The sequence below is a fragment of the Aspergillus puulaauensis genome, chromosome 8 (assembly GCF_016861865.1).
Source record: "Aspergillus puulaauensis MK2 DNA, chromosome 8, nearly complete sequence".
Lineage (NCBI taxonomy): Eukaryota > Fungi > Ascomycota > Eurotiomycetes > Eurotiales > Aspergillaceae > Aspergillus > Aspergillus puulaauensis.
In genome coordinates this window covers 2,622,032-2,634,474 of record NC_054864.1, presented here as the reverse complement: position 1 = coordinate 2,634,474, position 12,443 = coordinate 2,622,032, and the positions used below count along the sequence as shown (strand labels likewise).

Sequence of the window (12,443 nt, the reverse complement as noted above, 5' to 3'; positions counted from 1 at the left end):
TTTTGTTTTATACTGTCACATGACTTCGCAATTACTGGCATTATTCCCAATCATGGTGATTAGTATGTCAAGCTCGATTGGATAGATTGCCAGTGTGCCGGCTTAGACAAGCAGCTACAATTGATCATTACTGACTCCAGAGAGCTCTAGGTTCAGTTATATGTTAGTACAGACACAAGTAAATTTTATAGGTAACGTATCAGAGTGAATACACAGCCGATCGAATAGACTACCTTAATAGGTTGCGCGCTGACATGGCTAGGATACCCGACTGGGCTGATTGAATGTACCATTCGGCAATAGAATTTGTCATACTTTTGATGCTTGAATCTCAAAACTTATTCACGAGTCTCATACATGATACTCTAACCGCTTGTAATACCCCTATCTACAGCGTGTGAGTGTCCGCGAGGTTCCACTACCGTGCTATAAGTTACCATACACACAACCCACACACCTCCGGTCCTGAGGCCCTGAGGTCCTACTGTTCGGTTACTCTATTGTTCTCATACGGATACGAAAAGCCGGGGCTGCAAATACAGCAAGTTCCCGGGGAAAATGTTGCGAAGGAAAGACTCGGCGATGACATAGTGGACCCAGAAGTTACCCAGGAGCGTAGGACATACATCGGAGTACGGTCTCGTTCGAAATTAAAGTCTCCACCGTGAGCGGCTCGATCGTTGCGCAGAGTCAGGATGGTGTCCCGGGCCTCGATGGGCCCGGAAATAATTGATATAAAAGGGATGGATGGGATGGGACTCGGGGGCCCTCGATTTGGTGGGATGGGCGGTGGTTGGAGAGGAGAGATATATAGAGAGTATTGTTAGTAATTCCGATAATATAATATAGGTATATATTATAAAGAGACAGAGGATACTAACTACTACTGTCCTTTAGTAAATAAATTTTTATGCTTGTCATATAATAATATTTAAAGGATATGAGTGAGAATACCGTTAGAGGCGTTATGCCGACTGCATGCTCATATCACCTGTTTGAAACTATCATCCGGGGTATCTCGTATTCCAATATATACCTAGAGTATATACTGTTCATGTAGAGAGTCCTCGTCATTTTTTACAGCTTCTCAATCCGCCCAAGCAACCATTCCAAATGGCGGTACGTGACTCTAGGCTGATACTCTGGCTGCATATGTCCACTCTGGAAGGTTTCCGCCCACAGCAAACCACGCTCAAAGTGCTGAATTCCCATAGTCCCTTGAGGCTGATCAACAGCAAGACCATTATCCTCACGAACAGCCGCCCACTGCAGATCAGGAAGGTCAATGTAGATTGTTGCGTTCGGCTCCTGTTGGAAACCCAGGTCTCCATTCCAGGTCATGTTCTGGATAGAAAGCAGAGTCCCGTTCGTGATGATGATCATATCGTAGTCGCCGTTGCTGATGAGGACGCGGTTGGTCGCTTCAATGACCTGGGGGAGGACCTTCTCGATGGGATTTGCTGATGCGTCGCCTTCTCCCTCTGGTCCGGCCTTTCCTCCTACGAACACGTTCTCGTTGGAGCAGATGGACCATTCGACTGATTCCGGAGCATGTAGTGCCTTCTTGACATCCTCGCGGTCAAAGTACACCGTTCCGCCCTGAGGTAGGTATGTCAATTCAGTAGGGAACGCTAGCACATCCCACGTCAGAGGACACATGAGGTTAATCTCGTAAATATCAAAACAGGTATTCGTAGCAAATGCCTCGTTATTGATGAGATCGAACACGTCACACTCGCCGTCTAGGAATTGCTTTTGTGGCTGCACTCCGGATGGAGGGAAGACGAGATATTCGTCGATAAAGTCCTTGTAGCCACATTTGTCGTGTAGTGTCTCTAGCTCTTCGAGGAAAGACTGGTTGAAGTTGAAGAAGTTGGCGTTTTCGACCACGAAGGGGACGGCAGGGGCTGCTTGCTGGACGTAGTCGAATTGGCCGATGCAGGGGTCGTACACGAGGGCTCCTGTAACATGTTTAGTCTGCAGACCCACGCAATTTGTGGTAAGTGGATCTCACCTGCGAGGTCGTAGAATTCCTTGTCCTTCTGGTCAAGAATCGCGGCTGAAATGTAGGGCACATAACGACCCGCATAACTCTCCCCGGTGACATAGATTTTGAAGTTCTTGATTCCGAACTCCTGTTGGAAATTCTTGAAGAACTTGACAAAGTCTTCTGCCGTCTCTTCCTGGGAAACTGCAGTCGGTGTACCGGTGCTAAACCCAGTTCCAACGGGTTGGTCAACCCTATATCAACAATGTCAGCATTTACCCAGATCACTGGCACAAAAGCTCATACCATAGCATATTTGTGAGGTTCACCCAGGAATAAGGATTCTCAACCGGCGCCAGAGTACCAGGATGCCACAGGAACCGACCATTTTCCTGGAAGAAACCCTCGAGAGAACTGCATCCAGGGCCGCCATTAAGCCAGATCGTAACTTCGTCCACAGGCTCCCCAAGCTTCGGCTGGAAGATGAAGAAAAGCGATCGCGAGTCATTCTTCTCATCAATCGGCACCGATCCAGAATAGATTTCACCGATATCGTAGTTGACATCGGGGAGCTTGTCGACGAGGTAGGCTATCAGGGCTATGTTAGCTGCTTGGTCCCCGAGGCGGACTGGCTATCATACGCTGGGTCTGCTTGTTCAAGAAACGGAAATCCTCCTTTGCAGCGCTGTTCGACTCAGTAGCGGTCTGCGCGCCCCGTTTCGCCAAATTCAAGGAGTCGCGAGCCCTCTGGCCGAATCGACCATGGGAGGTGGCCGATACGTTGCCAGCGCACAGCGAGAGAGCCGCAGCCGTATACAATAAATTAAGTCGCATGGTTAACAACAACAAAACCAAAGGGACCCCAACTCGCCGATGAATTCAATTCAGTCAGACAATTCGATTTCTCCATCCTGTGCGGAGACTGGCTTTATACGTAATTGCAGGACTCCGAGTGGAGTTTGATCGCTATCTAGACTGCGAATTGCAGCATCATCCGACCAAAGCAGCCACGATTGGTCATTCGACCAGCCGGATAGGGGCGCTTGTATACGGAGGGCCCGGATGATTGATTGAGGTTACAGCGGGCAGCGATCTAAGCAAGCCACCGACATCTCGCGCGGGGTTGGGACACAGAAGGAGTTACGATCTCCGCGTTGATCAGGGATGGCGGCGAGACTTCGCCAATGGGACCATCGTGGAGCCTGCAGCAGACGATAAGCAATGCGACGTCGCTTGGAGAAGGCTTGACCGTGCTAAGCTTCGGCCTCCCAATTTTTGGCTGATGTGGGTAGAAAGGCTGGAGATAAGCGTGATAGTCACGCAATATGGCGCTACTCGTTCCTGATATACCCCTGTCTGAGTGTGTAAACAACGCTTGCTATGCGTCTAAATGCAGTAAATGAATCTATAATGCCCGTTTTAATGAAATATCCTACAACGAAAACAGCCCACTCCTCTTCTTCCCATGCGGATACACAATCAGCGCAGACACAAACAATCCCACCGTAATCCCAATCGCCGTCTGGATCATACCGAACCCCAAGCTCGTCAAGGAACTCCCTGAGCTACCCCCAGAGGTATTCGCCGTCCCATTCTTCACAGAATCCGAATACTCAATCGCCGACAATATCGATCCCGACGACGCCATTCCCGATGGCACAAGCGTAAAGATCCCCGGAATCGTCGAACTAACCGCATTCCCATGCCAAACGCGACTATACAGATTCGCCAGCAGGCCAATCGTAAACGCGCCAACTGTATTCGCGACCTCAGAGGAAGAACCCAGTCTCTGCGTGCTAAAGTAGTTGGTCACATATCCCGCTGTCCCGATTAAAATCATGACGGGCGTGCGGCGGAGTTTGGACTGGTTAATCAACGATGCAATGAGACAGTAGACTGCCACAAAGGGGAAATGTTCCGTATACGGGCTTCCCCAGACAGACTGCCTGGCGCAGGTTGTGTCGCTAGTTGCGTTTGAATCGATGGCGCCGTAGATTGTGGTGCCCACGGTGACGCCGTAGCCAAGGAAGAGCGAGTAGATGATTGTGTAGACGAGGCGGATAGAACCGGCTATCATCTGGTGGGATTGCAATTCCAGACTGCTACTCAGGACAGAGAAGCCGGGAAGAATCAAGGCGATGGATGATTCAGTTATTGAGGCGTAGCAGAATATAGGATCCGTATGGCCAGGGAGTCTGATACTGCCAAATGCACGCGCGATAAACGATACCAAGATTGCTGCAGAAACTTCAAAGACATTGGCGTACAGAGGAGAGCGAGGGGCGAGAACAAGCTGCATAAACCCTACGCAGCATCCCAAGAAAAAGATAATAGGCATGTCGATAGGCCGCGCAGAGAACGCAAATGGCCCTACAGCAGCGGACCCAAGCCCATAGAGCAGAATTACCAGCCACCGGTTATACCGCGGTTTGCGATCCATCAACGATGTGAGCTCCGAAATAGCCGTCTGCATGTCCACCATATCATGGGTAACCCGTTTATAACAGTGATGGACGTCCTCGAGGCGTCCGAGATCAAGGCCCTGAGGCGCTCGGATGAGTTTCACCTCCGCAGTGCGAGTCACTGGATCGTCAAAAGACATAATCATGCAGCCAGGTAGATACATGAATTGTGCCTTGATGTCTAGCACCTGCGCCGTCATCTGCATATACTCCTCTAGGCGATGGGTGGGCGCCCCGTATCGCATAAACGCTCTGCAGAGCTGCATGATATACCGCTGTCGGAAGATGATTTCAGCAATGTGGACGGTCAATTTGACCTCTTGGCTTTGTTTATCGCTTTTCCTTCCTTTCTTCTTCTTCTTATTTTTCCTGCCTCCATTTTGCTCTTTTGTATCTGTCTCAGCTGGCTCTCCTTGTGACGTTTCTGGGGTCGACAAGGCGGAAGAACCGATCTGGCCCATGTTCAACGACATCCGTACCAGTGAAGAAGTCGAAGCATGGTTAGGCTTCTTGTGCCATTTCCGCGGCTTATTCTTCCCAGGAACAGCAGACGGAGTGGGCGCCGGCGTCGACTCCCTATCCGACTCCGCAGCCGAGTACAAACTATTCTGCCGTGAATGCATACCACGCAAGTGAAGCAAAGCGGATAGCACACCCCCAGGCAACGAAGGCTCCGGCGCGGGCACATTCTCCGCAGCCTCGACATCAGCCTGAGGCTGCGGAACAAGCATTGAGGCATCAGATCCCGATACCGACGCCGCTCCTCCCTGAAGGCCCTGCACCAACCTCTCCGCCTCAGCCTTCACAGCTTCCTGATACTGCGACGCAGTCAGGCCCTCCCCCTCCTGTGATTCTGGGCGAAAGATAGCAGCTAGCTGGTGATCATCTGTTGAGCCTAGTTTCTCGGGGTCTACGAGGGACGCACCCAGGCCGGACTCGGTCTGCGCAGCCGGCCGGCCAAGCATGTCGGCGATGCGACCTGTTTGCTCGCGAACATTGCGGACAACTCCCCGCAGGCACTCGCTGGTGAGCAGAGACGTGGGCGCATTGGAGCGGACCTCATTTTCGGTGTCGTGGTGACTCCGCTGGTGGGCTAGAGCATGCGATGGAGAGTTTTCCGACGGCTGCTCTGGGTCGGCATCGTCTGTGTGGAGACTGGGATTGCTCATTTGGCCAGGATAAAGTCCGATAGGTTACAGCTGAAGTCGAACAAGGTTCAGAACAGACCAGCAGGATGGGGATGACACAAGGACAATGTCAGCCGGGCCAGGAGAAGGATGAAAAGAACAGCCGGACCTCCACATCATTCTGTGATGATCGCGGCCCGAACAGTCTGTTTGTGAATAAATTATGAACACACCTGGTGATTCAGTGGGTCTATATTGCTGTTCCTGTCAAATTGCCGTTTAACGCGTGGGCCACAGCTCGGCAGTCGGCAACAATCAGCCTGTCACTGCCAATAAAATGCCGCAGTGTCGGACAAGCCTTGTGTTCCCCTTGGCGGATCAAGGCTTGGCTGCCGTGTAGTAGTTCATTATATTTATGCTCTTAATTCTCATGATACTTTGAATGTGGGCAGTATAATGGTAAGCAGACTTTGTGTTTGGCCTCCCATAGTGTTGCTGTATCCGAAGCCCTAATTGTCCCTCCCCTGATATCACCAAGAGAAATATATGTCTGTACACAATCCATACAACGGCACTTTACCGAAACTGTGGCATGTGTTTCGACCCAGATAGCTGCGAAAATGTAATTACTGCACAGCATTGTTTCTATTGAGAAATATTCTAGTGATTGTGACCAGCCTTCTCTAAGGCCCAGCATGCCTGAATACGACGTCCCTCGCTATTCACTCGGACTTACTGTTTTATCATTCGCTATTTATTTAATTCTAGAAGGTATAGAAGATAGCAGGTGTCGAAACAGGACTTCCAAGACTAACTGACGATATATTTACACTCTAACTAAGATGGAACCAGATACTCTGTCCAGTAGTTCGGAACCGCGTAACGTCAATTTCTGCCATTAGAATGACACAGGCATTCTGTCCATTTTATCTGCAATACTCTTCTTGAGTGCGTTTCTGAATCCAAATCGACTTGTCTTGCCCTGTTTCAGGTTCTCCCAGGTGCTGCCCTCATCCGAGCTTGCATCAGAAGCAGGTCCGTTATTGTCTTCCACATTAGAAGGCAGACCTCCATTGTCTTCCACAGTATCTGTCTGCGTCAAAGGTGTCAAAAGCGCTCTGATTTCCTTCTCTGCTTCGTCGTCCTCACTGCCATCCTCATCAATGTCACCTTCGCTCTGGCCATCTTCCTCCTCCTCCTCCTCCTGCTCCTCCTCTTCATCCTCATCCTCATCGTCGTCGTCATCCTCGTCATCCTCGTCCTGATCTTCCTCATCGGCCTTCCAAAAGTCTTCATCACCCTCTAGAATGGCCCTCTCTGTGTCCGTGATCTTTGCTTCCACAGCCAGCATCGCAGACCCGAAGAGCCGGCTTTTAACATTGACATCCACATCATGGTCCAAGAGCACCTTAACAATATCTGTCTGTCGGAAATGCACCGCAAAGTGTAATGCTTCGACAAGAATATCCCCCGCAGGATCATCTTCAAGCCACCTTTTGACATAACCTTCCATCCCATTCGCAGCGGCCGCCGCAAAGCCACTACCGTAATACCCACCTCGCAAAAGGGGATCCGCAGAGTACTCGAGAAGCTCATCTACCACGTCATCGTCTTGCAGTATGCATGCTGCTTGTAGGGCAGTTCCGTGCTTCCCAATAACCAAGTTCGGGTCTGCGCCCTTCTCAAGAAGATGGGTGGTCACATCTGTCGTGGTATAAGCGGCTGCAACCTGGAGGGGAGTGCCTCGATCATGCACGGCATTAATGTCAGCGCCGTGCTCCAGGAGAAGGTCGATCATGCCGATAGGCTCATCGGCATAAATCGCCGCATGTAGGACACTTCCGTAGTAACCACCTGCCTCAAGAGGATCAGCACCGTGTTGGAGGAGCAGTCGGACACGCTCTATATCGTCTGCGACTACCGCGGCGAGAAGAGCAGTGTGATACTTCCCGCCGGTGAGGTTTACATCGGCGTGATTATCCAACAAGAGTTGAATGCAGTCCAAGTCCATGTTGTGGACGGCAGCTTGGAGAGGCGTATGCAGTAGGCCGCCTTGCTGGTTGACGTCGACGTGATACCCTACCAGGACCTCAACGCATTCAAGCGACTTGCCCCCATCGATTGCGAGATACAGCGCGCCTCCCCGGTTGCCGATATGCTGGACATCTAACCCCTGCTCGAGAAGGTAACGCACTGAATCTGAATCTCCGGTGCAAGCAGCGTTGGTAAGGGCGGTGTCTTGGTCTTCATCCCGGACATGCAACCATGCACCATGTTGTACGAGAAGCTCCAGGCACGACAAGGGCAGCTCCAAAGCTGCGTTTGTCAGAGGGGTCTCCCCACTTGGGCTCTTGACATTGACATCGACATTAGCCTCATGTGAGAGGAGCAGCCGGAGGATATCCTCGTTTCCACCCTCACTAGCCGCAACGATGGCAAACCCGTATTCGCCTCCTTCACAGTTCGGGTCGGCACCATGGTCGAGGAGAAGTCGTACTATTTCAGTATTGCCTTGGGCACAGGCAGCCGTCAGTGGTGTCCCATACTCGCCGGAGACATCAGGATTCACTATAGCCCCGCGGTCGAGAAGGATCTTCACATTTTCGACGGTTCCTTGGTAACATGCAGCTTGAAGCGCCGTGCCATAATCCGAGTTCGGATAGACCAGGTTCGGATCTGCGCCTTTGTGGAGCAGCATTTGCAAGATATTCGTTGTTCCGTCGTACGCAGAGGCCTGAAGAGCATTTCCATAGCTATATCTGTCAGCCGATGACATTATCAATGAGCTGGGATTACTTACTCGGGGCCCTCAGAATTGGGATTAATTCCCATATTCAACAATACGCGGACTGTTCCCTCATATTGACAGTCCACTGCTTCATATAGCGACTTCTCCAAGACGCCCTGGTCCACCCCGTCTGCTGTCAAGATCTCGACAATCTCGGTACACCCACTGCTCGCAGCTTCGTAAAAGGGATCGCCATGCGAGATCATCGGACAATGCTGTACCAGAACGCGAACCACATCAGGTTCGTCCGCTTCTGCAGCGCTGAGCAGGGCTTTCTCATGAGACTCCGGCCGGTGATCGTACTGGAGCAACAACACGACAATATCGGCATACCCCTCCTCTGCAGCTATTGCAATCGGCAAGCGGTCTTTAGAGTCTGGCTTATCCCAGTTGCAGCCCTGCCCAAGTAAGTATTCGGCAGTTTCCTTCCCCCCGTAAGCGCACGCCATCCATAGTGCATTGCCACGTTGGTAATCCACATTAGGATTTAGCTCCGCGCCATACTGGAGAAGAATCTTCACAACATCCAGCTGGCCGCTCCGTGCAGCGGCATTCAGTGCTGTAACCTCGGGGCCTCCTAGAAGATTAGGATTGGCTTGTCTCTCTAGCAACTGCTGCACTATTGCAAGGGACCCTTCATCGCAGGCCATATAAAGCGGAGAACCGACGTCCTTGCTGGTGACGTCAACGGATGCGCCATGACTGAGTGCAAAAGAGGTTATCTCGGGGTTATTTGATAGGACAGCCGCATGCAGAGCCGTTTTCGATTCCTCTGAGCTCCGATAATTGATGTCCGCTCCAGCAGCACACAGCCGCTGGACCATATCCAGATGCCCCCTACGACACGCCCAGTATAGCGGCTGCAACCCTTGACCATCACACGCGTGAGGCTCCCCATCGTGTTGGTCAGACCTGAGAAGCAGATCTGCTAGAGGCAAATAGCCGAAGTACGCCGCGATATGCAGTGCCGTGGAGTCGGTATCAAACTCGAGGGTATCGCCGGACTGCGCCGCAGCTGATGTGAAGCTGGCATATGTTCGAGACCACTCTGCGCGTTCTTTAGACCCTAGAAGCCAAAACACATCGGCGACGCCCAGGTTATCGACGATGTCTGCTGTTGCGTGTAGCGCGTGCTCTATCCACTCTGTGACAGGATACCGGAGCAAGGCTTTAGCCTCTGCGCCCGGGTTAGTAGTATTAGACTCGGTCTCTGATTCCAAGTCGTTGTCCTCGCTCTCAGCGTCGGAATTATCTTCTTCGTCTTCGTCGTCCGCTGCCTCGGCTGCGGTAGCTTCTTCCTCGTCGTCTCCTTCCCTCGCTTCAACACCAGCAAGGACATAGTCGAAACACCTCAGGGCAATGACACCATGCTGGATCTGCTCGGATCCCATGGAAAGCCAGTCGCTGGCCTTGGACTTCAAGAACTCTCTGACAGACGTGTGGCTGAGCTGCACCTTCGTCTCTGGACCGTCCTTGAACATCTTGGCGAGGGCTCCGCATCTCTCAACGTGCTTTTTCAGCTCTGTTCGGTTCTCCCGGTCTGTCTCTGGAAGACCAGCTAGGATTGCCAGTTCCTGTAGCGTTGGAGGCGTATGCACGAGGAGCAGGCACCGTAGAATCTCCTTGGCGTATTCGACGTCGATATCTACGCCCTGCAGTACCTATATATAGCGTCAATTACTGTCCAATTTCTGGCCCAGTCAATTAGGGTTAGCACCTACCCGATGGGAAACGTGGTCGTACATGGGATAAAGATCTGTAGGCAGCTCTTCCAGGCGACGTCTCACAGAGCCTTGGGTTAGTTCATCATTCTCTAGCTCCAGACATACCAGGTTAACCCAGTCGTAGTTGGACGTCGCCCTCGCTCGAAAGGCTATGAAACTCTTGACAAAGTACTCCAGCGCTCTGCTGTACTTCCTTTCCTCCGCAATCTGTCTGACCTTCTGAGCGACGTACAGCCGAAGATCATCGTCCTGCTTCGTTGAGTTACTACCGTCGTCCAAGTTAAGCGTGCTGGCGTTCTTTAGAGACTCGTGGATATCGTCCCGGCGCGCACCGAGGAACAGCCATTTAACAAAGGGTCCACTCGGAGCCTCTTCATCCTCTGGTAATGGCGGACAGAACGGGGTGATGGCACTCAATAACTGCCTGCGCGACTCCAGCTCGATCTGGTCCAGGTTGTTGACTACAAAGAAGACTGTACCCAGCGACGGATCACTAAGAGCCTGTTGAAGGCATTTCCACAGATCAGGAAGCGAGCTGAACTCATACTCGACATCGCTCTTCTGTTCCCCACTCCTGGTCGCGATGTCTTCGCCGAAGAAGTGCTGCGCCAGGTCTTTCCGAGCCTTCAGCAGTTGGCCCGCCAGCGACTTGAGCACGTTCAGAGCCTTGCTCTTGTCCTTATCGTGGTCATCGCAGAAGAAATGTCCCAAGACGGATGCACCGCTTGTGTCCTGACAGCGCTGCCCGAGCTCGTCCACGATTGCCATGGCGGCCATTGTTTTGCCCTTTCCTGCGCTGCCGCAGATCCATAGACTGCTGGACGAGGCCTCATTGCACCATTGGACATACTGCTCACTGTCCTGGATCCAGGACGACGGACTAACGCCTTTCACGAGCCCGCTGACGCGGCGGATGGTCTCGAGGTCGCGCCGGGGATTGATGAGTTCCAGGCCGTCGAGGATTCTGTCTACGCGGACGTCGTTCACGATTTCTTGTTTTAGGGCTGTCTTTATCAATACCAATCCGTGGCCTTGTGTATACGGTATACGCACCATCGTCCCGCAATTTGATTTTTTTAAATGATTGAAGGCTCATATCCTTCAGAGACGCTGATAACTGGCGGTAGTTATTGTCCTTGGGCCCCTCGAACTTGTTCATCTCGGAGTGTGTACGCGCCCAGGGATGGCGCGGCATCCCATCAAACGTCGACACCTTCTCGTCGGCGATGACGACCTAAGAAAATACTATCAGTGCAAGACCAGTGGAGCTGTAACAAGGCAGTAGCGTACACCATTTGTCCTCTCCAGCTCAAAGTAACACTCCACATCAATACGCGTGCTGCCTACATCGGTAAGGAACTCATCCCTCAAGTCGTCCAGTTCTGTCGACCCTGATTTCAATGTCCCCAGGAGACTGGTGTACTTGGCCTGTCCTAGGACGTTTCCTACTCGCCCGATGAGTTTGGCCCAGGGTTGCGCCTCGGATCCGCGGAATGGGGTGCTTAAGAACACACACGACGTGATGCAGTCAATCACGCCTTTGAATCTCTCGGATTCGCGCTTCGCAACAGTGACGGCCTGTGTAATTCAATTATGCCGTCAGCCTTTGTATTCTTCAGTGGGTAACCAAACACGGTATGAGGAGACAGACCTTGGAGACAACCAACCCCCCAAGACTATGACCGACAAAGATGATAGGTCGCTTTTTGTTCTTCTATTAAGACAAGTAAATTAAAATCAGTTACGTCTCTCAGCATCTTCGGTTAATGGGAATTCGCCCACATACAGACTCGCGTCGATCCACCTTGATGGCTTCCACCAGATCACGGCCAATATTCGACAGACGGATGTCGGCAGCATCAGGCCCAAACCACTGCGACCGATATCCATAAACCAGGATTCTGGCTTTGGGAATGGCCTTTGGTAGCATCAGCTCGTCACGCAGCCAGTGCACCCCTTTGCACATCCATGTGTGTGTCATATCTGACCCAAGGCCGGGGACGGCGATGATACTAACATGATTTGTTGTGTTAGGGCTTATTATCCTGGTTAGAGAGAAAGGCCATGGGCAATAACTCACTCGACGCATTTTAGATCCGCGTCGTAATCCTTTGGTGCGTGCAGCTGGTTGAGCCCTTGGGTGATGGACTGGCCATTGTTAGTGGAATGGGTGGCCAGGACGTCAATTCCTTCGGACTGTGGTGGCTTCTCACTTGTTTATCGAATTTCGAGTGCTTCTTTTTATTCGCAGCTGGCTCCGGCGGTATGGTCGCCATTGTTGCATGAGGCTAGTTGACCTTACTGGGACTCAACTACGAATATATAGATATATTCAGAACACGGCAGAACGACGGC

At 51.7% G+C, this 12,443-nt stretch overlaps 3 protein-coding genes across 3 annotated transcripts; all 3 read right to left on the bottom strand.

Moving 5' to 3' along the window:
• Window positions 1-1,077: 1,077 nt before the first annotated feature.
• sxa2 (putative pheromone processing carboxypeptidase (Sxa2)) lies at window positions 1,078-2,821 on the bottom strand (the record flags this gene model as incomplete). Its single annotated transcript, XM_041697351.1, has 4 exons — window positions 1,078-1,961; window positions 2,015-2,241; window positions 2,294-2,576; window positions 2,629-2,821. 4 exons carry the CDS (start codon window positions 2,819-2,821, stop codon window positions 1,078-1,080), a joined length of 1,587 nt encoding a protein of 528 aa, XP_041562890.1.
• Window positions 2,822-3,419: 598 nt separating this feature from the next.
• Window positions 3,420-5,618, bottom strand: APUU_81006S (threonine/serine exporter family protein; the record flags this gene model as incomplete). The annotated part of the gene is made up of 1 exon (XM_041697350.1): window positions 3,420-5,618. The coding sequence occupies one exon, from the start codon at window positions 5,616-5,618 to the stop codon at window positions 3,420-3,422; it is 2,199 nt and encodes a 732-aa protein (XP_041562889.1).
• Window positions 5,619-6,474: 856 nt separating this feature from the next.
• Window positions 6,475-12,364, bottom strand: APUU_81005S (uncharacterized protein; the record flags this gene model as incomplete). The annotated part of the gene is made up of 9 exons (XM_041697349.1): window positions 6,475-8,329; window positions 8,377-10,025; window positions 10,086-11,092; window positions 11,142-11,322; window positions 11,379-11,666; window positions 11,740-11,802; window positions 11,875-12,100; window positions 12,169-12,236; window positions 12,302-12,364. The coding sequence occupies 9 exons, from the start codon at window positions 12,362-12,364 to the stop codon at window positions 6,475-6,477; spliced, it is 5,400 nt and encodes a 1,799-aa protein (XP_041562888.1).
• Window positions 12,365-12,443: the final 79 nt, after the last annotated feature.